This window comes from Colossoma macropomum, unplaced genomic scaffold (genome assembly GCF_904425465.1).
Source record: "Colossoma macropomum unplaced genomic scaffold, Colossoma_macropomum, whole genome shotgun sequence".
Taxonomy (NCBI): Eukaryota; Metazoa; Chordata; class Actinopteri; order Characiformes; family Serrasalmidae; genus Colossoma; species Colossoma macropomum.
The window spans coordinates 147,302-171,236 of NW_023495967.1; the positions used below are offsets into that span (position 1 = coordinate 147,302).

Consider the following 23,935-nt stretch of genomic DNA (forward strand, 5'->3'; position numbering starts at 1 on the left):
TTTTACGCGTTGTGTGTTGTTTTTCTTTCAAAAATCCACGCTCACGCGGTGCATCGCCTCCCCGCTCCTCTTCTGTCTTCCCTCATCGTGTATTCGCGTGCAGTGCCCCCCCCACTCCTTCCCAACCACCACCACTACCAAACCCCACCGCCCCCCCACTCCCCTCCCCTCCCCTCCGTCCCCGAGGATGATAATGTGTTTGTGCTGTTTCCCCCGTCCCGTCCCAAGTACGACACGCACGCGGACGGCCGTGTGCACGTTCACTGCACGGCTCTGCTCCGCCGAGTGCACATCATCCCCCCGTGCAAGTGGAAGTCAGTCAGTGCCACGGCGTGCGCGCGCGCGCGCGTGTGTATGTGTGTGCGCGAAGGGGCTGATAATGGTGGGCACGAGGCTTGCCGTTTGGTGAGCGAAGAAGCTGATGGCAAATATGCACGCGCGCGCATAAAACTGAGACCACTGCACGCTTCTCTCATAAATCCATCCTTTGAATCCGAGTCCTGAAGCGCGACCTTCACTCCAGATGTTCAAGAGCTGGTTGCTTTTTTTCTGCCACGAGATGAGCGCGCGCAGTTGTGCGCGAGAAGCAAATCTGTGGGGTTTTTTTTTCTTTTTTTTTAATTATTAAATGCGGAATCCCCCCTTTTCCATGGTCACCGCCAGGTCTGTGTGTCTCTCGACCGCAGAGCCTGAACCAGAGCGGCTGCGGCGACACCTGCTGGTTGGCGTTTGGCTCAGCTCGACGCTGACTGACAGTGTGCCTCGGTTGGGGGGCCAGGTGCTGAGCGATACAAGTAGATTCGATTTTGTGATCCTAATGATTGATTTCCGTCCAGAACTCCAGCTCTAAGCTCTCAGTTCACCCCCACAGTCATACAACCAGGGCTCGACTGACGGGAATGCAAAGGGATGCTGCCAGCCTCCCTTTACATCCACTTTAGATCATCATTGATCTCTGCGGTTACGTCATATTATAGTTGGCCATATGTCCAAATGAGGAACTCTGGGTCTAAGCTGGTTGATAGTAGTGGAAAAAAATAAATAAATAAAAAATGGCATATTCAATCACTGTGATAATAAAAAGATGAGTTTTCCCCCCATGTCCAATTTTCTTTCAGGATGTTACTGGAATCTCTGAATTACGAGGATGTTAAAGAGCAAATTCACTGAATTTTCAAAAAAAAAAATCTGCATAATAATCATTTCGATGTAAACAAAGTCATCCAGAGTGGTTTGATGAGAAATACTTCATTCTAGAGAACATGGTGGTGATAGGAACCAGACCTCACTGAAAGCTATTACATGGAAACAAATGACTATGCTTGCACTGCAACCTCTGCTTCCTGTCACCACCACTGTAAAGAAATTTGAGCTGACAAGTTTCTCTAGAATGCACCATGTTCCACCAAAACACTTTGAATGACTTTGTTTACATCTCAACTTTTGAATTATGCAGAAATATTTCCCCTTTTAAGTATATGAATATCCCTTTGAAATATGAATATTGCTACATGTGCACACACTACAAGCAAGCTGACACTGCTGCACATTAAATTGACATGAAAGTTCATTTCAGCTCAACAAACACTAGCTCCTCAAATTGTAGTACCTACGGCCGGTGCCACTTGGTTACCACACTGCAGAAATGTCTTATAGTGGAATCTTGTAGTAAATTACTATAGTATACTAGATACACATATTATAGATTACTATAAGACAGTAAGGGTGGACGATTTGGCAAAAATATTATATCACAACTCTTCAAGACATTTTCATGATACACAGTATGCAACACGCCACATAGAAAAACACCATAATAATGATAATATATCCACAACTACAATGATTTCAGTGTTTTTCAAATTGCACTGCACTAAATCCATTAAACAGGACTGATTACGTCATTTGTAATGAAACATACAGTTAGTCAGTGTTCTTTAAGTACTGACGATATCTAAGATATGCTCAGAAAAGCATACTGTGACATAATTTATCATGATAATGATGTCGTCCTATTGCCCCCTATATAACAGTACTATGGAAAATATCACTCAGAAGTGAAAATGTTGTAGTTTATTACAGAAATATTATACAGCATATAGTTTATTGTATCACTACATGTTTTTTTCATAGATTTTTCAAAATTTCTGAATAATAAAATCACTGAGATGTTAACAAAGTTAATTCAGAGTGGTTTGATGTGAAATGGTGCCGTTAAGATTTAGATTTTAAATTTGCCAACTTGGATTTCTTTACAGTGGTGGTGATAGGAACCAGGGGATTATTTACCAACAGGGATCTTACAAGTGTCTTTTGTTTTCATTTGACACCAAAACACTCTGAATGACTTTGTTTCTGAACCAGTGAATTATGGAGAATTATGGTGGCGTTCCCATTCACTTCAGAAGTCAAAATACAAACATTTCTACATACTGTACATACTTGAGCTGACACTGCTATGCATTGAATTGACATAAAAGTAAGCCTACTATTAAACTTTAACTCTGTTATGTAGCACCAGCAGCTCCTCAAACTGCAGCACTGCCAGAGCCACATGATGAAACACTAGATGAAGCACGATGGTTCTGCATGGGGTATATTTATGACAGGCTGGATAAGTCTTATGATGTCAGTTCACTGTGCAATATAGCATGTATATACTGACATTCATATTCTGACTCCTTAATGCCTTCATAATTCTAAATATCAGTATTTTTGTTTACCACAGGGTACCAGGGCCGTGACTTTTGACCACAAAATGACAACACGTCCTCAGAGGTCTACAACATCATTTAAGATTTACATATCAAGATGCCTTTGATGTGCAAAATGTACATACATACATACATACATCATCTAAACTGCTCATCCTTCTGGGTCGCGGTGGGGTGCTGGAGCCTATCCCAGCTGTCATTGGGCGGAAGGCAGGAAACACCCTGGACAGGTCGCCAGTCCATCGCAGGGCAGACAGACAGACACAACATTCACACACACACACACACCTAGGGGCAATTCAGCATGTCCAATTAGCTTAACTGCATGTTTTTGGACTGTGGGAGGAAACCGGAGTACCCGGAGGAAACCCACGCAGACACGGGGAGAACAGGCAAACTCCACACAGAAATAACTCCTCAAGTTCTGACTCTATTATTATCAAGAAGATAATAATAGATTCCAAGTGCTACACCTCAAAATTATTAAATAATATAGGTAATGAAAATTAAGACATTTTTTACAATAGTTTTAAGATAAGGTCTTGGCCTAAAACTCTTTCTTTACAGTGCAGGATGGAGAGATACATGGAGGGTGTTTTTAAGATTGATTTGATTCCAGTGTTATACAAATAATAAATATGAACTACAAAGAACTCTAAAAGCCTTTTCAACTCTCAATGCACATTTTTGCATTAACTATTTAAAAAAAAACAGTGCTAGACTTGCAACTTAACCCCTGACATCTGGCTTTAATGCGGGACAAATAGGGGACGAACTAGGTCAAAAACAGCAGTGACTTATTTTGGTTTGATCAAAACTGCAGGTGAGGTATTATTATAGGGCTTAAGCATAAATAATGCATGTGATATGGCGTTAAAAGCCCTCACCCCTTTTTCACTTTTTTCATAAGTGACACCAGTTCAGATCAGTAAGTAAAAAAGGGTGATAGACAACAGTCTACACCAAAGTTCACATCTTTGTTTAACCTGTATTGTGGAAAACCTGCTGAATTTAACTCACACAGGATACATGAATCAGCTGAAGAAAAGCTCCTGCTGAACTTGCCGGCATCCATGGTGAAGCAAAAGCATAATTCACATCATTCACATTAGGCATACCTTGGATTTCTGAAAGCAGGAGGACACTAAGGCTTGGAATAAGGAAGAGAATAATCCACAGATACCAAACTACAGGCCAGTCATCTCTGATGATGGAGGTGTAACAGATTGCACAATATCTTAAGTATCTTGATCAATGCACGGTGGAGGAGGTCGATTCCATCCAGGAGGATGAAACTTCCGTCTTCAGAGCATGATACTGTTGATTGTCCAAAAAAAGTAAAGCTCGGATTACAAGTGTATGTGACAGGGTGTCCATAGTCATATTCATCCTTGAGTGGTTCATCTGACTGTCCCTTCTGTATCCCAAGAGGTGGTAGGCACTTGACCATTTCACAGACAGGTTCTCTCCCATCTCAACCACAATTTCGTCAATATCTATCTGCTTGTCCAACAAGTCAATAGCCTGGGTTACACTGTGCTGTGGCTGAAATTTCTTTATTTCCTTCTGGAGAGTAAGTATGCTTCCCACTGGCAATGTCTGGAAGAGTGCTACATGTTTTTTTTTTCATGCATCAAAGTGCTGGTCCACTTGTTTCCAGAGCAGGTAATAGATCCGGAAGCACTTGGATCTACAAACTTGTAACCAGATAAACATTGGAATGTTGCAGTGTCTCTATCTGAGTAAGTCTGTTTGACTGATTCAGGAGTCAAAACTCTGTTATCCCCTACTCTGGGTTCCCCAGACTGAGCTCTGATGTTTACAGCATTCAGAAGACACGTGAGAAAGATCATCACGTTGCGACAGTCTGCATCCAACGTGATCTTTGAATTTTATCTTACCAGCGTCTAAAATCCATTCACTCAGCAGCAGGGTCAGTGGTATTAGTTTGTCACTTTTTCAGTTTCTCTCGTCTTTGTAGTTCTGCAGAAGCAATTTTGTTAGCAAGGCCTTGAGAAAGCTGGGGTGGTATTCCATGCAGCAAGTTTATAAGAGCCACGCTTATTTGAATTAGCCGTGCTTAATTTAGCCAAAGAGTTCACCCAGGATCTGTGGGTTCTATCAGATTCCTTATAGGATAGTCTGTTCACTCAGTGGCCATCTTGGCAACGCTGCTGGGCATTTACAGTCATACAAGACCAGACTCCAATCTCTTAGAAAGAGGAGAAGCCTAAATACTCAAAACTGAAGGCCAACTTGCTGCTTTAAAAACATATTTGAAATCACTGATAAAAATCTGTCAAAAACGCTTTTTCGGGTTGTTCTGGTACTGCGCTTGCCTAGATCTCGACAACGAGGAGGCCTTTCCCCACTTGCAGTGTAACCAGCAAGCAGATTGGCTGTATTTACTGAAAGTCGGGACTTGTTGACCGTTACAAGCTTTCACTTTCATACATATTTCAACCAGTGACCAGTCTCCTCTTCTGTAACATCTCTGGTTTCGTTCATTTTAGGCAAGCCGAAAACAGTTAATACAAATAATACGCAATATTTGAAGGTAACACTTTAATTTACAGTATAAAACACTATAAAATATTATTAATTAAAATAACTTCATACACTGTATGTCCTAATACTCTCCTGCCTTGGCTATTTTCAACTGACAGAACTATAGAAATAATGAAGAAATATAATTGAGAAATGATGTATGACTAGATTTACCGTTTTAAAGCAGCAGTATTTAATATAAAGCTATTGTATTCATTGCTCCATTGAAACAATGGCGTTAGAAGCAGCACATGTAAAATATGCATGGCAGCAGGTGAAGGTGAAATACAGAGAAAACTCCACTATGGCAGTGTAAATCTAGATAATCCTTTCATGCAGAATATGAATCGATATGTATAGAAACCATATAAATATTACATTACCTATTACATCTAACCACAAGGAAGGCTCCTGTTACTGCCTCTGATTGGGTGGGTGATCCTTTAATGGACCAGACTCTGGAACTGAGTCAGAAACATCATACAGACATCTTCAGGAATTATTCTCCCCTTTTTTTCTGAAGTGGGAATTGCCCTGAGTTTCATAATCCTCCTGGAGATACATACTGAGAGCAAATGCTGTAATTATCAAAAAAACTGTATGATAGTGACAAACTTCCCCCGACAGCTGGCATGTTCAGCAGACTGATTATCTTCTTTTAATGCAGGACCATCCAGGACCAGTGAGAGGAAGGATATGTTCACATGACAAAATATCTGCTCCAAGAAATTAAAGCATACCTGGAAATTTGTAAAATAGAGTAATTTGAATATTAGATAATATAAGATCACATATAAAAAGTTTTGTTTTTTTATTGAAGGGTTGTATTTCCTGTTGTTAATAAAAATGCACTTGTTTTAAAAATCTGTGCACATTAATTTCAGGGACTGAATCAATGTCCCTCACAGCTCTACCATCCACATGATTTTTAAAAGATCTTTCCACTTTTCAGCCCGCGGTATTATCATCCACGCTTTGTACAAATGCACAGGCTGTGTCACAGACTCTGTAGGGTGATTAAGAGATGCTGCATTTGGTCAAATCTGGACTTTAAGTGATTAAATACAGATTCTGAATGTGGATTCATCTTCACAGTAGACTATAAAATACACACAGTTTCATTTACCCAGGCAAAGTAACTAATATTTTGGAGGTGAACCTCTGATTAAATCACCTTTATCAGGTTGAAGTCTTATTCATATCTTTTACGTATTAGTTTACTTTTTCATGTCAAGAACTAATGAGAATTAAACTAGACCGTTTAGTAACTCACTCTAAATTAAACTCATGGCTTTTTAGTCATATGTAAATATATTCCTATGTCAAATCCTATTATTCCCCTCAGTATATTCATAATAAAATATTAAATATAGTATGGTCTGTTTGCAGCAGTATATTGGACAGTATTGAGGCAGAACGTTGTTCTAGAGTATAGAAATATATAAATCTCCAGCAGCACTGCTGTGTCTGATCCACTCAGACCAGCGCAACACACACCAACACACCACCACCACGTCAGTGTTACTGCAGTGCTGAGAATGACCCACCACATAAATAGTACCTGCTCTGTGAGGGTCCATGGGGGTCCTGACCACTGAAGAACAGGGTAAAAGGGGGCTAACAAAGTATTATTATTTATTCATTTAATCTCTCTGCTGGTATGGAGCAAGTTTGTCCAAAAGCACGTGTTTTTATATGGTTCCTGTCACCACCACTGTAAAGAAATAACCATTTCACATCAAACCACTCTGAATGACTCTGCTTACATCTCAAAGACTGAAATTTTTAGAAATTTGAAAAATTGATGGAATTCCCCTTTAAGTCACAGCACTATGCGCCTTTAATGGGCAGGGCTTCGGTTAGACAACCGGAAGACGGGGATAAAAGCTAAGTAGCTAACTGCATCACCTTAGCGAGCACAAGCTAACGGCTACAGAGGACTTTTATATTGACGTTTGCAGGGAAAACCGCCTGTTATTACTGGGCAAAAGACTTCAGTCCTTCGTAGTGTCTCTGTGCTTCTCTCTGTTTTAGTGGAAACGCGCTGCAGGTCCTGTCCGTTAACTGGCTAACTCAGAGTCCTCTCAGGGGAGTTAACGTTCAACATTATCGAGGAAGAAGGGCAGAAACTGGAGTCAGTGAGGCAGAAATCACAGACTCGGCGCCTCTAGAGGACGGGAATGTGATATATGTGGTCTTTTGTGGGAGACTGTGTGTAATTCAGCGCTTAGCGTGTCATTCCGACTTAAAAGGCAGCTCGGTTAACTCTGTTAAAAGGCCGTGATGTCCGGCGGCCAAACCTCGCCCAGCAGCAGCGGCTCTGCTCTGGTGGCGGAGCTCTCGCTGTCGTTTCGGGAGGAGCTGACGGCGAGCATTCAGAGCGCGCTCGGCGTGGCCGTGGAAATCGCGGTGGTTGAGGTGACCAAACTGGTCGGCCACGCGCTGAGGGACGTGCGCGACCAGATGCACGAGACCCTCCGGGACAATAAGGTGCTCGAGTCCCGTCTGCGCGCTGCCGAGACCGAGCTGCGCGCCGTGCGCGAGCGCCTGGCGGAGGCGCAGCGTCAGCAGCGTCAAGCCCAGGTGATGATTGCCGTCGATACGAGTCTCTCCGCCGGTAGTCGGCTTCAGCCGGCGGTTCACGAGCAGGCGAGTGCGCCTACCGACGTGGATCTGAGTCCCGAGCGGATTGCCGAGTGCTTGGCGGACGTTGAACGAAAATTTGAAGTTGGTGCGTCCCGTGAAGCGAACGGATATGAGGGGAGCTCTTTCTGCGAGATCCGAGAAGATGGAAGCGTGTGCACACAGGATCTGAAGCCAGATTTGTTGGCCAAGGAGGAGTCCAGCGCACATCTGGAGTCCAGTGCACACCAGGAGGCTAAAAGTGAGCTGGCAGGTGAGCCTTTTTACCTGATTCTATAATATAATAGCAATCAATATGGTCAGTATGGTTCACCCAATCCTTCCCAACGCAGACATGCACTCTTTCAGTTATACTGCGAAGTCAAGATTGAACTTGTTCTGTATTGTGTAAACTGCTCGACACAGCGTGGATTATGACACTGGATGTTGGTAAAGAGCAGTGTTTCACAGTCCTGCTCCTTGAACAGTGTTTCACAGTCCTGCTCCTTGTGTTTCAGTGTTTCACAGTCCTGCTCCTTGTGTTTCAGTGTTTCACAGTCCTGCTCCTTGAACAGTGTTTCACAGTCCTGCTCCTTGAACAGTGTTTCACAGTCCTGCTCCTTGAGTACCCATGAAAATTAAACTTTTAGTTCCATTTTAGACCACTAAATCATGATAAAGGCTTTGGGAGAGAGATTTACACAAAACAAAACAAAAAAAACACTGATCTACGGAGCTGTTGCTATAATTTTCTAGATTGTTATCTTGAGATAATGAGATAAGTAACTCATTTAGATAACAAGATAAGTAACTTATTATTTCAAGATAATAATTTTGTTATCTTGAGATAATGAGATAAGTAGCTCGTTATTTCAAGATAACAGTTTTTTTTATCTTGAGGTAAGATAATTAACTCATTATCCCAAAAAACAATCCAGAAAGTTCTAACTACCTCATGGCCTCTCTGGACTTCCGTACTGATCCTCTGTTCTGCACAATGTTTTGTGGCTCTAAAGTTGTGTAACCATCTAAACGCTGGGCGTGTTGCTGGCACCGGGCATACCTGGAAGGATGCATCGGCAACGACCGTTCGGAACTGGTAAAGACTAAATTGGAGAAAAAAAAAGACTGATTGGTTGGATTGGGGCAGGAGTCTTAAAATGCTTTGGAATAACTCTGCTGATCTGTTTCTGTCAGCAGTGTCATTGATTAACCATGAGTTCAATCCCTTGTCAAATATAACTTCAAGAGAACATACTAGCCTTGCTCTCTCTGGATATGTAGGATGGTCAGATGGTCATTCCTCTCCCCGCCACTCAGCATGATGTTAGCTAGAGTGCGTATCTGTTAGCTGACGTTAGCAGAATTGTCAGTCAGCGTTCTCCTCCAGGCGCCTTTAGCTGTCCAGTGAAAGATGTGGTGGCGCTTTCACTCACCCAGCTTGGTGGCGTCGTGATGCAGCAGACCTAACTGACAGGTGTAATTAGCAAAGACTACACTGGGGAAAATTTGTGTAGTAAGTAAGTAAATAAGCGAGGAAGTAAGTAAGTAAGGCACTCCAGGACCAGAGTGGGATGTACTGTTGTAGGATTAAATGCAGAAAGTTAATTTAAACATTTTGTATTATGTTTACACAGGCGGAAAAGATGACCATCACAGCATACAAGACAACTCGCATTTTGATCAGACATGTGTCAGACTAGCCAATGAACCTGCAACATCAGCTCTGATGGAGGAGTCTGCGATGCTTGACGCTGGCACTGCTGTGTCTGAGGTCGCAGTGAAGGTGGAGAAGACTGAGCAGTGCAATGGCCCTGACTCTGAGCAAGAGAGCTTTGGTTCTGACTGCCTCTCACTGGCCCAGTCGAGATTGCTTGACGACTGGAGGCCTGAACAACTGCAGCTTCAGTCGAACTCATACACTTCCTCTGCCAGCAACACTCTGGGTAAGTGTGGTGTAACGTAAGTCTTACCAAAAACATTTTCCTTTCTCAGGTTACATTACACAAGTTGCATGTAAACCATGTCTAATCCAAATGATGAAAATCTTGTGACTTGTTTGCTTGTTTAGGTAATAGTTTTACCAAGACTTATGTGGGTTACAGGACTGCAAAAAAACAAATATTTTGATATTCGGTTATTCGTGCGAATGAATCATCTGATGATCAGTTATTAGGCTTAAAGCTGGCCTGTAAATGTGACAAACTGTAACAGTAAAAAGTTTGGCACTGTTCTGACAGTCTAAGGTACAGCTTAAATGATCACCACAGAAAAAGCATGGCACTTTGTTTAAGCCCATAATTTTGAGCTACAGTAGTTTACAGTTACTTACTGTAGTACTTTAAGTAATAAGCAGTTGCTAAAAAGCTAGTAAGGTAATAAATATGCAGATTAACATGTTTGCTCTTTATTCTGCAGGATCATTAACACCTGTTTCACATTTTTGCTAATTCACTAGATAAATTATATGTGAATATGTTTTCAGGGCGAGCAGATCGCCTTTGTTTTACTTGAAAATTATGTTTACAAAATGAGTTGTAATTGAAGTTAACCAGTACATAGTAAGCTAGCCAGCGAATGTAATGCTGTGATGGGACTCGCTGCCAAACGTTCAATAGTTTTTGAAGTAGCTGCTAAATACTTTTAATGAACACTACAGTTGAGAATATTCCTGTGTCATTAGTATTGTAATTTTTGTATTTTTTTTTTCCGTACTTTTTTGTTCCTGATTTTTGTAACAGTAACTCTGGCTCATGCTGATGAATCCCTCACAGTGTGAAGTGCACGTCCTCTGGGAGCAGTTCAGATTGTCAGAACACCAGGGAAAGCTACCATTTACTGACCGTTCTGCTGATTTAGAAGCAACGCCAGTTTCTTTTTCTTTTTCAGCGGTTGAAAATAATGTTGCATTTCCGTGGAACGATAAGTTAGGCATACGTTATTCTTAATTTTAAGCCCCCCACACTTCCTTTTTAAATTTTAGCCATAATTATTATTTTTCTTTCTCAGTCTGCTCACATTGGTACAGCATTGTATGTGTATTGCTGCCAATTTCAGGTTAAGTCGTTAAGTCAATCTAGGTTGAATGAAAATATGAACAATAAAATCAACAGCTTTTGGCAGTTGACAGTATTTCTTGATTATGTTTTAATGTCTAATAACTGTTTCAGCACCTTTAGTGCTAACGTTCAGTTACATTCATGGCATTTTTGTTCAACCCTTGTGTGGTGTTGGGGTCAGCGTTTACCAAAAGAAAAAATGATGCGATTTGTTATTATTTCAACCTCAGATTCCTTGGCCTTTGCTCATTTTCTGTGAAGAGCATATAAAATAACACATTTTCAATGACTTCACACTGTTCCCCCACACATTTATATTACACATGTGGTGTTGGGGTGAACCCGCAGGGAATAAAAGTGTGGAGGCGCTGTGTCCTTCACTCTGTTCTCCTCCTACATGACCTGCTGTCAGTGTGTGTGTGTGTGTGGGCGTGGCTGTGTGTGAGGGTGGACAACATGGACAGGCTGCTGACTGGCTACAGTCTAAAGGAAAACCCTGCACTGGCCACTTGGTATATTTTTAAATATGTGGTGTTTTTACAAAAATAGTTATGGCTGTGTTGATTTAAAAAAAACAATGCGGTGGGTCCACCAGACCACTGAGTAACAAACACATCAACACTACACAAGGGTTTACTGCATTCCCAGAATTCTTAATATCTGTATCATATTTTATAACATAATCTGCATTAATTATCGCCCACATAATTTTTGAAGAAACACTTATGAAGGTGAGATTCATGCTGAATAGAATGACTCTTATTAGAAGTCTGTAAAAATAATGATCTTGCCAACAGTTTAGAGAGAAATTGTAATCATACAGTAAGTTTGCATGTGCTTAATGTGTCTCATTCTCCATCAGCTGATCCCTCCATCTTCCCAGGAGAGATCCCAGATCTAGACTTCCTCACTTCCGCTGCCCCCAGCCAGTCAGACCCGTTCCCCGCCCCACCACATTCACACAGAGATGCCGCTTCCCTCTCCAGTCACGCTCCTCATCAGCTCTACCCTGCCCACGGCTCAGCCCCCTCGCATGTCTGTAAGGTCTGCGGCCAGTCTTTCAGTCGTCAGGAGGATCTGCGCAGGCACCGCAGCCTCATGCACCCGAAACAGACTGGCCATCACCACAGGGGGCCCAAGCGCAGCCTGTTCCCCCCCGGTCGCAGCCCCTACCATTGCTCGCAGTGCGGCAGAGACTTCAACCGCATGGAGCACCTGAAGATTCACCAGAGGATCCACACGGGCGAGAGGCCATATGTGTGCACCGTCTGCAGCGCTCGCTTTCGCCACTCATGGGCACTAAAGCGCCACTTCCGCATCCACACAGGGGAGATGCCGTACCAGTGTGGACAGTGCGGGAAAACCTTTAGGAACTGCGGGGGGCTGAAGTTCCATCAGAGGTCACATGCCAGGGGACAAGTGTGAATGTTTAGGAATTGTGCAAAAGTAGAAAAGCCTCTCTGTGAAAAAACACCAATTACAGCCTCACCTCTAATTTCTAAAACTGTTTGTGTCTCAAAAGTTTGTATCAAGAAATACAGTAAGTTTTACCAGAAAACCTGTTATAATAAAAAATAATGTTACAGTTAAAGTTTTAGTTTAGTGTTTTTCTTGTAAGACACATTACTGTCAGGAAATTGGTCACATGGCTGGCCATTTGTGTATTATATAGCATATGCAGTCTTATGCAAAAGTTTGTGCACCCCTGGTCTAACATGTTTGGTTGATTTTCTCAGTGAAAATAAGTACGTATCCTCTTCAGAGAACGCATGTCTGCACATTTCAATGCACAATTACTGTTTATTCACTGAATGTAACATACTGGGGGAAAAATAAAATAGAACATGTGCCCTGTGCAAAAGTAAAGGCACATTTTTATATTTTATGTTTTCCAGTGTGTTAAAATCAGTAATTAAATAGAAATTGTGCACTAGAATTTTCAGAAAAATACCATATGAAGGATGTTCCCTGTAGATAATGTGTTTACTTATTTTCACTTGAAAATCAGCAAAACGTGAAAATTTGAACAGGCATACAACTGTATATTAATAGGAACAAGACACAGTTTCATACTGAAAAGTATTCAAGATTTCTTTTTACTTTATTTCTAGTTAAGTCATGTCTGGGGGAGGACTGCTGGACAAAGGGACCCTGACTTCTTTCCCTCCCAGTGACCGCACTCTCAGGGTTCAATGGTACTGTTGCTAATTCAAATGTATGCAAGTGCCTGGTAACAAGACTTTGACTCTGAACATAATGTTGACCTCTGTCCAGTGTTTATAATTGTCTTATACCAGATCTTAATACAAACGTTTAAACTGAAATGGCTCCAGTGTGTTGGTCTCAGCACATCCCAGACCTTGAATTTCATTTGGAACAAATTCAAAAGAAGCTCCGTCTGCCCTCTAGTGGGATTTATCATATACTACGGTTTAAAGTTAGCTTGATAAACTCATCAAGCTAGATATGGATTTCTGCAGGTTTTTTTTTTCCTCAGATCAGAAGAATGTTTAATTGAGGGCTGCCCAAATTTGTTCCTTGAGAGCTGTAGCCTGTATTAGAGCTGTAAATTAACTAGCCTTCTCCTAGGATGATTACCAAAAACGTGCATTATGAGGAAGTGTATTCATTTGAGTTTATACTAAATGTAATTTGTTTTGGGCTTTCCTGAATGGTGTTAATCCGATGGCATTATTATTAACGGTATTTTTAATCATCATGTTGATTTGTGCATTACAAGCTCATCTGCACTGCTTATTTTGAAGATCCAGAAGATTAATTCGATTTTCGCTTTTACGGTCTTTTAAAGTTTAAAACACAACATATCTAAACATCATGCAGTTTTAAAGTTTCCAGGAGCTCCAAATTACATAATTTCTGTTGTCCTTCATTTGTCAGTCTAAGGCTTTAAAGACCAATAATAGTTTGTGAATCACTTTACAGAGAAGAAACACATTTTGGGTGTTTATTTAAATATTTTGGAGTGAATTCAAAATCAGTTTTCAGTGATGTTTTTGGAATTCTTTCCAGCCAGACTCGCTGCAATCTGTAGTGTTGCCAAAGGGCTGTATGTTCATTAAAGCTAAAATCACCTCAGAAGTTTCCCCCTAATTTTAAATCTTTCACGGTGAATTCAAAATTTCCATTTAAAGCGGTTGATTTTGCCAACTTCCTTAATGGGCAAATCAGAAATAGACTCTCCACTTGAACAGACTTGTGGAAGGCATCTTAATGTAGTCTTGGCTGCATTTGGAGCAGTTTGTCCTTATTAATACAAGGAGATTCTTTTCTCAAAGTCCTCAGGGACTGCATGCTACAAGTTTTCTGCAAAAGCGATAGCCAATTGCACGAATCACACTAGAAGTTAGAACAAAGAAGTGATTTCAAAAAGCAGGATCGAATTTCGAGTTGAGGAGCAAATTCGAGTGCACCTGTATCATGGGCTCAGAACCGAGGGCCCTCTTGTGCTGAGAGGTGCAGCTCCTCATGTTTGGAATCTCTGCCTGGCTGCTCTTGGTTTGGAGCAGCTCAGTGACCAGTACTTGTTTACATCCTTTATACACTCAACTGTGCTCCGTAGGCAGATAAAACAGTATCTGTGCTGGCACTTCATACAAGCAACATACTTGCACCCTCTCTCATGCATCATCAGACTGCGACACTTGGGGCAGGCACGGAACAGCGGGCAGCCCTTTACTTTGCTCAAGGGATCTGTGACCTCCTCGCAGGTGAGCAGCACCAAGACAAGCTGGCAGGACTTGTTGGTGCAGGTGGTGGTGCTTTTGTCTGGGTTGTTCGAACATGGGTAAAGACATTGCTCACAGAGTGGCTGGCCCGCTGGACACTGGAGGCACTGCAGCAGCGGCATGGGACGTCCTGCTGTATCCAGTATAGGCTTCAATGGAGATGTGCAATCTGGACACTGTAAAGAAGATACCGGTTAGGGAGAAGGCTAAAATGTGAGGTATTCTTGAAGGAGGGTTTTAAACCGGTAAATTTAAGTCTTCATATTCATCTTTATATTAAGGACATAACAATACACAAAATGTAAAATTTGATTCCGTGTGATACGATGGTGTCTTTATACAATACAACTTTAATAAGGGGTGAATGAATATGTGCCTTTTATTAATGTTAATTTTAAAATGGTATTGTTTACACCATGTATGCAGCATACACACGTGCACTAGGAGCAATTCACGTATTTTCAGGTTCAATACTGTTTTTAGTTGTGAGGTCAAGATTTCATTTCATTTTCAATATTTGACGTGTTAAAAATGTCTGGACCCTATTTATTCACTACAGAGATTGGTTTAGCTCCAAATAAATAAAAGATAGAACTTTTGCAATGCCTGCTGTGCCATCCTCCCCCAAAAAATCACATCTTGTAGAAATTAGAATTGATTTATAAAAAGTATTTTTGGGTGTGTGTACAAGCATAACTTTACCCTTCCCCTTGCCCCCCACTTTACTAATGGGATGCACCCAGGTGGCTAGTTTTGATCACTGACTGTGGTTTCCACAAAGGACAGTGAATAAAGAGATCAAGAGAAAATCAAAGTGTTGGTACTGTTACAGATTATATTTTTCAATATGTATTGACATTGTGTTTACATGCACTTAATAATCTGATCATAATCAGATTTCTGCACATCTGATTATTGAAATGGTCATTAAACAGCATACTCTGATTTCTTAGATCTGAGTAAGTAAAATTAAGAAATCCGATAAAGAGAGCTGGATTTTAGCTCGATAATGAGATTGCTCAGTGCATGTGGACTCTTACTCGGATTTCTTTTGTATTTCTCAGTCTGTGCATGCGCGAGAACAGACCGTGGTACAAGAAATAAGCAAGCAGCACTGCCTCGAGATGGCAGCAAAATACTTTTGGAGTGGCGCTAAAAAAACCAACTACATGCTTACATGCAACTACATGATCAGTTCACCAGAACGGGGAAGAGGCTCTCACCTTTAGTGATGTTTCCTGGCTGGGAGAATAAGTTGGAATAAATGATGGTTTACCTAGAAGAAATATAGGTGTTTAGGTGTTATTATTACATATTAATAAATGATTAATTATTATGCAGTGAGAATACTGTCACTGCTACATCAACATCAACAACGTCAATTTTACATGGTATGTAAAGGAATGACTTCAAGACTCTGACGTGATTGCTATGGCAGGACTTGAGAGGCCTGGAAGCCCATTTCACGTTTTCCCTTCCTTTGTAACACACTTGCTTTAACAGGCTTTGATAAGATATCATGAACCAGGTGCACTCTCAAAAAAAAAGGTACTGAACTGTCACTGGGCTGGTACCCTTAAGGGTAGGTCTTCAGTACCTTTAGTTAGGGAACTCAACTGTACCATAAACCATTGCAGCTATATTTTTTAAGTTGTATTGACTCCACACACACTCTCGTCTCCAAGCTTTCTGTTTTATTGTTTTGTTTTAAAAAATAGGTTGTGACAAGGTGCAAATATGTATTTTTCTCCTGGGTAAGACATTATTAGGATACAGTTGGACCTCAAAACCATTGCTGTACTTCTAAGGGTACATTTACATTGTTTGTACCTTGACAAATGAAAAATGTACTTCTACAGAACTGTTGTTCGAGACAGTGGAAACCCTGAGCTATGAAGCCAAGTAGTTTAGGTAAGAACTCTTAAACTGCAGGGTTAGGCAATAAATGGCGTATTAAACTGCAAGTGAAAGTGAAACCTAACTATATGTTATTTCAACAGAAGACTTCTTTTTAAAAAAGTTTTTTGATCCGTTTTAAGAACTATATTTTAGACTATTGTAGTCTATATTCTTTCTTAATCTGATTAGTTCATGAACTCATTTGGTAGCAATATATTAGATTCGTAAGAAGGTTTACAAGACTAAAATCTATTACCTGTTCCCATTGCTGTTTCCTCTGTGTTGTTCTTTTTGCTTCTTGATTTACCCACTCTGCTCTGGCACGTCCTCTTTGCTCTGCCACCACCGTCCTCAGCAGTGTTCTCAGTACTGGCTCTCTTCTTCTTGGTAGCTCGCCGAGGCATCCGGGCATGCAAGGAAGAGCTGTTTACGAGTGAATATCACAGCTGACCTGGCTGTAGTGCACTCCTGAACTGTAGGAACGTGACTGCACCATAGAAGTTTTAGTCTTTAAGTAAAAACCCTGGGCAGCAGGAAAGTCCCAAACTTACGCTGCCTGGTAAGTGTTGTAATGCTATCTGAAACGTACTGTTGATTCAATTTAACATTCATTTTAATTCATTTCATTTCATTACACAAGTCACATTCAGTCAGGATGCTGCTATATGTCAAGTTTTAGGATATGTTTTTTGATAAAGAAGTACATGCTCTGTCCTGAATAAAGTCTAAACCAGTCAAACAGGTTGATATGCAAATACTGAGACTTTCATGAGAAGGAACAATAAAGTGTGTGTGTCAGAAACAAACACAGAACTTATCTCTGTACAAAAAAACCTTTAATGCACACAAACAAGAAAACATTTTGAAAACCAGTTTAATAAGTCTTAAGTTAAATCTATCAATTCTAAGCAACCATACATTAATCACTTTAAAAAAAGACATCAGAAATACAAAGATTAAAAAGATCAGGTAACAAACGACAAGCCTATTTTTGTTGCAGCATATGCCATAGCCACTTTTTGATAGGCACCCGAAGCTAGATAGTCAACCCGAGATACTACACTTATAAACCCCAGTGTCCCCAGCACAAATGCCTCTGTGTCCTGTTCTGGGCCTGGTTTCCCAAAGGTAGGATCATCTTAACTCACAGAGAGAAAGTCCTGCTATCACAAGGTTCCCAACTCCAGTTCTGGAATTCCCAACACATCTGAACCAGGTAAGCAAGTGCTGCTGGCCTCATGGGGCCTCATGGGCTGGGCTGAGAACCTCTACTATTTTAGGACGATTATTGTGCCTGCAGCACTGTTGAGGCACCGGACTCTGAGTTTCATGAATGTTTGCTAGACAGTAAGGTATCTTTTACTGCAAAGCCCATAAATGGGAAACCCTGGCATCTTTGTCAGGTCTTAAAGCTAGTTTCACCAAATATCCTCCCCCCAGAGTTCATTTACACTACTTAAGCCCACAGGCCAACAGTGTTACGTCAACTGGTCATAAAGGACAGCAAATATTCCCTTTGCATGGGGCTTGTATGTATGAGTGTGTGTCCTCTTGTCTGTCCATTTTCTCGCAACCAGTTATTAGGCCTGTTAACATTTCACGTTCATGTTAACTGGAGTTTATGTTTTCCCAAGGATCTACAGGTTATTGTATGTTTAGTATGTCTTCAATTTTTGGTCTCCCCAGTGCTAACACTGTAACGGACAGAATGACCAATCTTAGCAGAGAAGGCCTTGTCAGTCAGGAGCTTCCTGTAGATGTGGAATAAGCTGATAGGTCAAGGCCAGACTGTCACTGAACAGGTGACCAATGATATCTTCGATGAGTTTCTGAGTCAAGCCATCAGTGTGGTCTCTGTGAATGTCAAACAGGACTGCATTAGATTAAATTTCAGCAGTTCTTTCCCCCAGTAAGTGTCTGCAGCATGTCATATACAGTAAACTACAGCAAACTCCAGTGGTAACACGATTACATACAGTATGTTGGAGATCTTAACCAGATGTGTTCACCTTGTCTTTGTGGCTGCGCTGGTGAGTCCGAAGCTCCTCAGGATCTGTGAACATTTGCTGGCAGAAAGGACAGACTGACTCTGGAACCGATTTCTGCTCTACCTGCTCTACAGAATCCAGACATTTTTCCCGCTTTAACCATCCCACTGGTTCTAGATGCCGTTTCTGGCGTTCAGTGCGTACCATACTGATAACAGATGGCCTGACATCCCTCTCGTTCCTTGTTGCCACTCTGTCTGCTTCTAATCTAGAACTTGACTCAGACCTAGAACCAGAGGGTTTCTGGGACAGGTCCCCTAGATCTGTATGACGGTTCTTTCCTGTCTCTGAAGATAGACCTGGCAACATGTGTCTTGGGTGCTGCGAGGCTGCTAGTTCTGGGTTTGGGACTCTGGGACTGGGACTGTTGGACTTCTTGCTTTGCTGCTTTGTTCCATTCCCCCTCTCCTCTTGGTGGTTCTCACTGCTGTGTCCAGGCATCTGAGAGGGGTTCTGCCCTGCCATACCCCCCTGCGACTCCCCGGAGCCAGGCCTTGTCAAGCCCGAGCTCCAGATCTCCAATGGAGGTACGGACAGCTGCTGAATGCAATGGTACAGTGAAGGGTAGTCAACGTACTTAAACTTGGGCACCTTCTCCTTGGGGCTGCTGGGCTGACAGGATGGCACTCTCCCCAGAGGGCATGAGGTCAGCCAGCCCTCCAGGGGTGGCACAGATAGCTGCTTGATGCACTGGTGCAGCGAGGGGAAGTCCACATATTGGAAGCGAGGCACCTTGCGCGGCACATCCGAGATATCTTCCTTTCGGACATGCGTGGAAGTCACCGGGTCACCTGGTTCCCTCCGGACCTGCCTGACCTCATGGTCGTGTTCCAGTTGGATAGTTGAGGCGGGGAGTTTGGGCTCACCACCCCCACCTGGAGGGAGGCGCCCTCTGTCATCCATTTGCAGAACTGCAGGGTGATGCTTCTGTCTTCTATTAGCCAAAACAAGAACAACAAAAGGACTGTAGATACTGTTTGATCATCAACATTTCTAGGGTAATTTACATGTATCTGATTTACCTCAGTTAATTTGGAATAAACACATTTCAAATGTACTGTGTGTTGCAAACATACAGCCCTACTTTATTTTTGGCAAAGGTTTTTTGTTTGTTTGTTGCTCTATTTAACAGGTAACTCTTACAGACACTTAAATAAGTCAGAATGAACATCTCCAGTTGATGCTAGTTCGGTGTACCCTGTCACATATATTTACCAGAACAAAAAAAAAACGGTTTTGGAGGGTGGGCTGGGGCGAGAAAAAACCTGCTCACAGGCAGGATTTGGCCCGCAGGCTGCTATTTGATGATCCCTGCTCTACAGCTATCAGAGCCCCTTGCTCTATTTAAGCCATACAGCTCTGCCTTCTTTTTTTCAAACTTGTGTGAACCAGCCTGCGCACAATAAGCCGACTGTCATGCTGATGTCAGGACAAATGTGATCTGAGGAGAGAAAAGGGGGCTACAGAAACTTCCGGTGTCTGGGTAGCTGAGGGTAAAGAGGAGTATCGAATGACAATTGACTGCTCACTGCCCCCAAAACTCCTTTTACAGTGTATTTAGAGAGGGGGCCTCCGAGGGTTGGGCTTTGGGCTTTGAGAGCGTGGGTGGCTGGGTGGGTTAGGTCTCCCTAGGGCCAGACTGGCAGCATAATAACACCACTGAGGGAGGGAGAGAGTCTGTGTGTGTGTGTGTGTGTGTGTGCATGTGCATGTGTGTCATGGGTATAAATAGCTCTGCAGGTATGAAGTGAAGGAGAAAAGTAGGTCAGCCTCAGACTGATCGCCTTCGCCAGGGGGGCCAAAACAAAATATCTGTCACACACACATACACTCTCCACAATCTCCTCTTCTGAGCACACTGGCTAAAGCCAGAACCAAGAACACCCGATACCCCTCCACAAAAGCCTGGGAGCGGCCTGGCAAGTACGCTGTGATCAAACGTGTCAGATACCTGCAAAACACGCTCCCGTTTCTCTGCGGGTACAGAAACTAGCCAGAGAGAAGCTTTCCCAGCAGTTAATAATGATACGGTACTTTTCTGTCACAAGTTTTGGTTTCAGTTCAACTAGACTACTCTAAGTTTAACCACTAACTTGTAGTAATTAAGTCTAGAGTCTGTACAGTGGCCTCAAAAATATCTGAAGACTTCAACCACTGGTAAACTTCAATAAAGTTCTTTCGGTTACTTCAGAAAATGGTTAAAAAGGCCCATGTCCTCACTTTTTTTAAAATAAGCTTAATGCAGTATGTGAACACTGCTCAAATTGTAAAATGTATTGTTCAGCTGCAAAAACAGCCCATTTTGAGTTCACTGTTTTCATGATGTCACAAAAACAGAACATTCACACTTTTATAAGAGGTGTTTTAGGCTGAACTGCTCTTCAAACAAGGCACAATCCAGGGCTGCCAATAAAATGTGGCTCATTTACATATACCCTTCTAAGTAAGAAAGTAACCTGGTTAATCATAAGGAATAAAGAGAGGGTCAGAATGTCGTCAGTTGGCCCCCAGCGGAAGAGAAGCGTCAGATATGGGCCTGTTAACAAAATGATTCTGCAGGGAAACTCTTTCAGCACAACTGATGGTAGACGGTGACCATTCTGCTCTAAGGCTACTGAGGCTGTTTTGTCTGTGAGCTTGTGTTCCCTGAATGTACTGAAAGGAACATTAAGATGGATTCTGAATGCAAACCTGCAACAGTCTGTAAAGAATCCGCTCAAACGGTATCACCACACGCCCTCTTACAAAATACTATGCCAAAAAGGAAACTGGAGTCTTGCTTAAAATAAATGCCACCCGGTTTGACATTTTCCCAACACAATAAACTTAATATATTGCAAGCATGAATCAAATGTCCATTTACTATGAACAGATTGGGCCACTGAAAGAGTGAAGGTGGTTGTTCTTCTTCCACAAACCAAGTGGAATCTTTCCTAAAACCTACATCTTAGTTACACATGAAGCCCCCACCTCCTCCCTCCTCCCTCAAGCTGATCAGAGTTCAGGTTCTGGGTATGTGAAGTTGAGACGAGCGCTGGGTTTTGAGTGACATAAACGTGACGTGACTAGCAGTTTAAAACGTTTCCTGTTTGTTGATCGTAGCGGGTTGTGGTGCTGCTGGGGCGGAAAACGAGGTCACCTGACATCTTTTACTGGCACACTGTGGAGACTGTGGTTTGCTGGAGGAGGAGGAGGAGGAGGAGGGAGGTGGGGGGGCGCTGTCGTAACCGCTCAAACTGTTGCTTGCTTGCTGCGAACTTAATGGACACGTTAAGTGACAACAAAAGCGCGTTTGTCTTGTATTTTCAAGGCTGAAGTCAGTTCGCCTGTTTCTTATTCGAATTTTCCGTTCCACCTTAAATGGTGCGGCAGTTACATGCCGAGGCCTGTGGCGCCAAAATGTAACGGCCGCACCATTTAAGGTGGAACGGGAAATTCGAACAAGAAGCTAACTTCATCTTGGTTGTTTTTTTTCGCTTGCACGTACAAACCTCTCCACATCGCTGTGGCACACAGAGAGAAAAAACACACGAGAACTGGATCCGTGCCTGGGCGCGAGGAGGGAGGAGGGAGGTGGGGGTGCTGTGCTCCACATTCACACTCGCTATGTGTGTGCGCGTGAGGAATTGGGTCACGCGCGGTGGCCTACATTTCGAGGGTTTGTTGTGTTCTTCTTCCACCGCCCCCCCCCCTTTCTCTCCCTCCCTCCCTCCCCGCGTTTATTATTTGGGCTGGCCCCGCCTTCGCTACCAGAACCGTGCGCGTGAAGCTCGAGCCGCCCCGACGAACGAGACACGAGCACCGGGGTTTACAGTTGAAGCGCTCGCGTGACCATGGAAGAGGCCCGGTATCGTCGGCACGTGAAAAGCGACAGGAAATGAGCGCAGTGGCGATTTGCATATGAATGCGTGTCAGGTGAAGGAAGTTTTTTAGGAACGGTGCGCTCGAAAAAACATGCACAAATCAGACTTAATAATAATAATGATAATGAAAATAATAATAATAATAATAATAATAATAATAATGACAGCGGTAACGACATATTTGACCATCATCAATCACCACCAACATTTCTGACACCTCCTGTTTTGATGCACACTATTCATTTGGAGTTTTTCTTTTACCTTCGGTTACCGTGATCCCGGGAAGTCCGAGCATATGTTCAGCATTGTCTTGGCTTTAACCGAGAAGAGTCATATCTGCGTATCAGCCGGACGCCCGACTACAAGCAGCCCAGTTCATCGCTCCGGCGCCTTCAGCTCCTGGAGTTTTCAGCCGGAGAGATTCAGAGCGAGCAGCGCTGTTTGTTCACTCACTGACTCGGGCTGCGTTTTCCCACCATCACTTGCTTTAATGTGTTGACTGTGGTTTTGGCTTGTTGAAGCCGCTACTCGCGCTCTGATAGAGCAAAGCGAAGACCAATCGCAGATTGCTCACGTTTCGGTCTCCCACCAATGAGAACCCGCCTCCGTCCAATCAGCGGGCTCGTTTTGGGGCGAGTGGGCGGAGCTATCCTGCCCTACTTCTAGGCAAATTACAATTCAGCTCAGACTCGGGTTTGGCCCACTAGCAGTCGCTCACGTGAGGCTGGAGTTATGAAAAAGAAGTTAGATTGTGTTTAAAACCATGTATTGCAGACTCGTGTTAGCAGTTAGCAGGTCGGAGTGGTAGAAATAGAAGTAGTATCTCTTTTCTGTCTGATGTGGAGTCCTCACCTGACGCTGAATCCGAGAATTAGATTGAATGGCTAATGAAAAGTGAAATTTGACCCCTTCTCTCTCTCTCTTTCTCTCTCTCAGTGCTGTGCTTGCCTTTTAGGAGCCTTCTGCTGGTAGTCATGCATTTATTTGACACAGATACTGATTAAAAGTCTTTGAGGTTTGGCTTCTTTTATCCTGGGACAAGTGAAGTCAATGTAAGATCACATATGTGTAGTAATACATAGTAATAAGTGTGTAATGCATCCACATACATGAGAATTGTACTGCTGTAAATATCCTTAAAATGATTGCTATATACCAGGACTTGCCGAAAGTGTGGACATTTGATATGCCCCTGCCAGAACCCCCACCCGCTCACCCCATAGTTTTTATACTACAATCATATGCAAAAGTTTGGGCGCCCCAGTCAAATGATCTGAGTGAAAAGTTAACACAAACACTTCTGCACATCTTTACAGAGCCCTGCTGGTGACATTCCATACAAATTAGAATAATGCTAATGTGTGGCCACAACTTATTAAGACGTGGGAATGAGGTAATTAAGTCATGGCCACAACTTAGTAAGGTGTGGGAACGAGA

At 42.6% G+C, this 23,935-nt stretch overlaps 3 protein-coding genes across 6 annotated transcripts; 1 reads left to right on the forward strand and 2 right to left on the reverse strand.

The window, feature by feature from the left end:
- The first annotated feature begins 7,138 nt into the window (after positions 1 to 7,138).
- si:ch211-284e13.5 (uncharacterized protein LOC793850 homolog) lies at positions 7,139 to 13,266 on the forward strand. Of its 3 annotated transcripts, XR_005006932.1 has the most exons (4): positions 7,139 to 8,157; positions 9,521 to 9,829; positions 11,805 to 12,482; positions 13,054 to 13,266. XR_005006932.1 is itself a non-coding variant. In XM_036564384.1 (3 exons), exons 1-3 carry the CDS (start codon positions 7,545 to 7,547, stop codon positions 12,365 to 12,367), a joined length of 1,485 nt encoding a protein of 494 aa, XP_036420277.1. In that variant the 5' UTR covers positions 7,139 to 7,544; the 3' UTR covers positions 12,368 to 13,266. The 3 variants fall into 3 exon arrangements, 2 of the variants coding, with proteins under 2 accessions (XP_036420277.1, XP_036420278.1); XM_036564384.1 differs by having other exon boundaries at positions 11,805 to 13,266; XM_036564385.1 differs by having other exon boundaries at positions 11,826 to 13,266.
- Positions 13,267 to 14,256: 990 nt separating this feature from the next.
- On the reverse strand, positions 14,257 to 17,007 carry LOC118803854. The gene is made up of 3 exons (XM_036564372.1): positions 16,844 to 17,007; positions 15,912 to 15,964; positions 14,257 to 14,864 (listed from the first exon to the last, which is right to left on the reverse strand). Exons 1-3 carry the CDS (start codon positions 16,989 to 16,991, stop codon positions 14,427 to 14,429), a joined length of 639 nt encoding a protein of 212 aa, XP_036420265.1. The 5' UTR covers positions 16,992 to 17,007; the 3' UTR covers positions 14,257 to 14,426.
- Positions 17,008 to 17,404: 397 nt separating this feature from the next.
- On the reverse strand, positions 17,405 to 23,050 carry si:ch211-284e13.6. 2 transcript variants are annotated; one of them, XM_036564383.1, is made up of 3 exons: positions 22,760 to 23,050; positions 18,597 to 19,569; positions 17,405 to 18,441 (listed from the first exon to the last, which is right to left on the reverse strand). In XM_036564383.1, the coding sequence occupies exons 2-3, from the start codon at positions 19,536 to 19,538 to the stop codon at positions 18,430 to 18,432; spliced, it is 954 nt and encodes a 317-aa protein (XP_036420276.1). In that variant the 5' UTR covers positions 19,539 to 19,569; positions 22,760 to 23,050; the 3' UTR covers positions 17,405 to 18,429. The 2 variants fall into 2 exon arrangements, with proteins under 2 accessions (XP_036420276.1, XP_036420275.1); XM_036564382.1 differs by having other exon boundaries at positions 17,405 to 19,569; positions 22,760 to 23,049.
- Positions 23,051 to 23,935: the final 885 nt, after the last annotated feature.

Bases quoted from the DNA above. Each gene is read 5' to 3' on its own strand.
- si:ch211-284e13.5 (XM_036564384.1), top strand. From the start codon at position 7,545: ATGTCCGGCGGCCAAACCTCGCCCAGCAGCAGCGGCTCTGCTCTGGTG. The intron at 8,158-9,520 runs GTGAGCCTTTTT...ATGTTTACACAG, and splicing joins GGCTAAAAGTGAGCTGGCAG to GCGGAAAAGATGACCATCAC. The intron at 9,830-11,804 runs GTAAGTGTGGTG...ATTCTCCATCAG, and splicing joins CTCTGCCAGCAACACTCTGG to CTGATCCCTCCATCTTCCCA.
- LOC118803854 (XM_036564372.1), bottom strand. From the start codon at position 16,991: ATGCCTCGGCGAGCTACCAAGAAGAAGAGAGCCAGTACTGAGAACACT. The intron at 15,965-16,843 runs GTAATAGATTTT...TATTTCTTCTAG, and splicing joins GGAAACAGCAATGGGAACAG to GTAAACCATCATTTATTCCA. The intron at 14,865-15,911 runs GTGAGAGCCTCT...TCTTCTTTACAG, and splicing joins GCCAGGAAACATCACTAAAG to TGTCCAGATTGCACATCTCC.
- si:ch211-284e13.6 (XM_036564382.1), bottom strand. From the start codon at position 19,538: ATGGATGACAGAGGGCGCCTCCCTCCAGGTGGGGGTGGTGAGCCCAAA.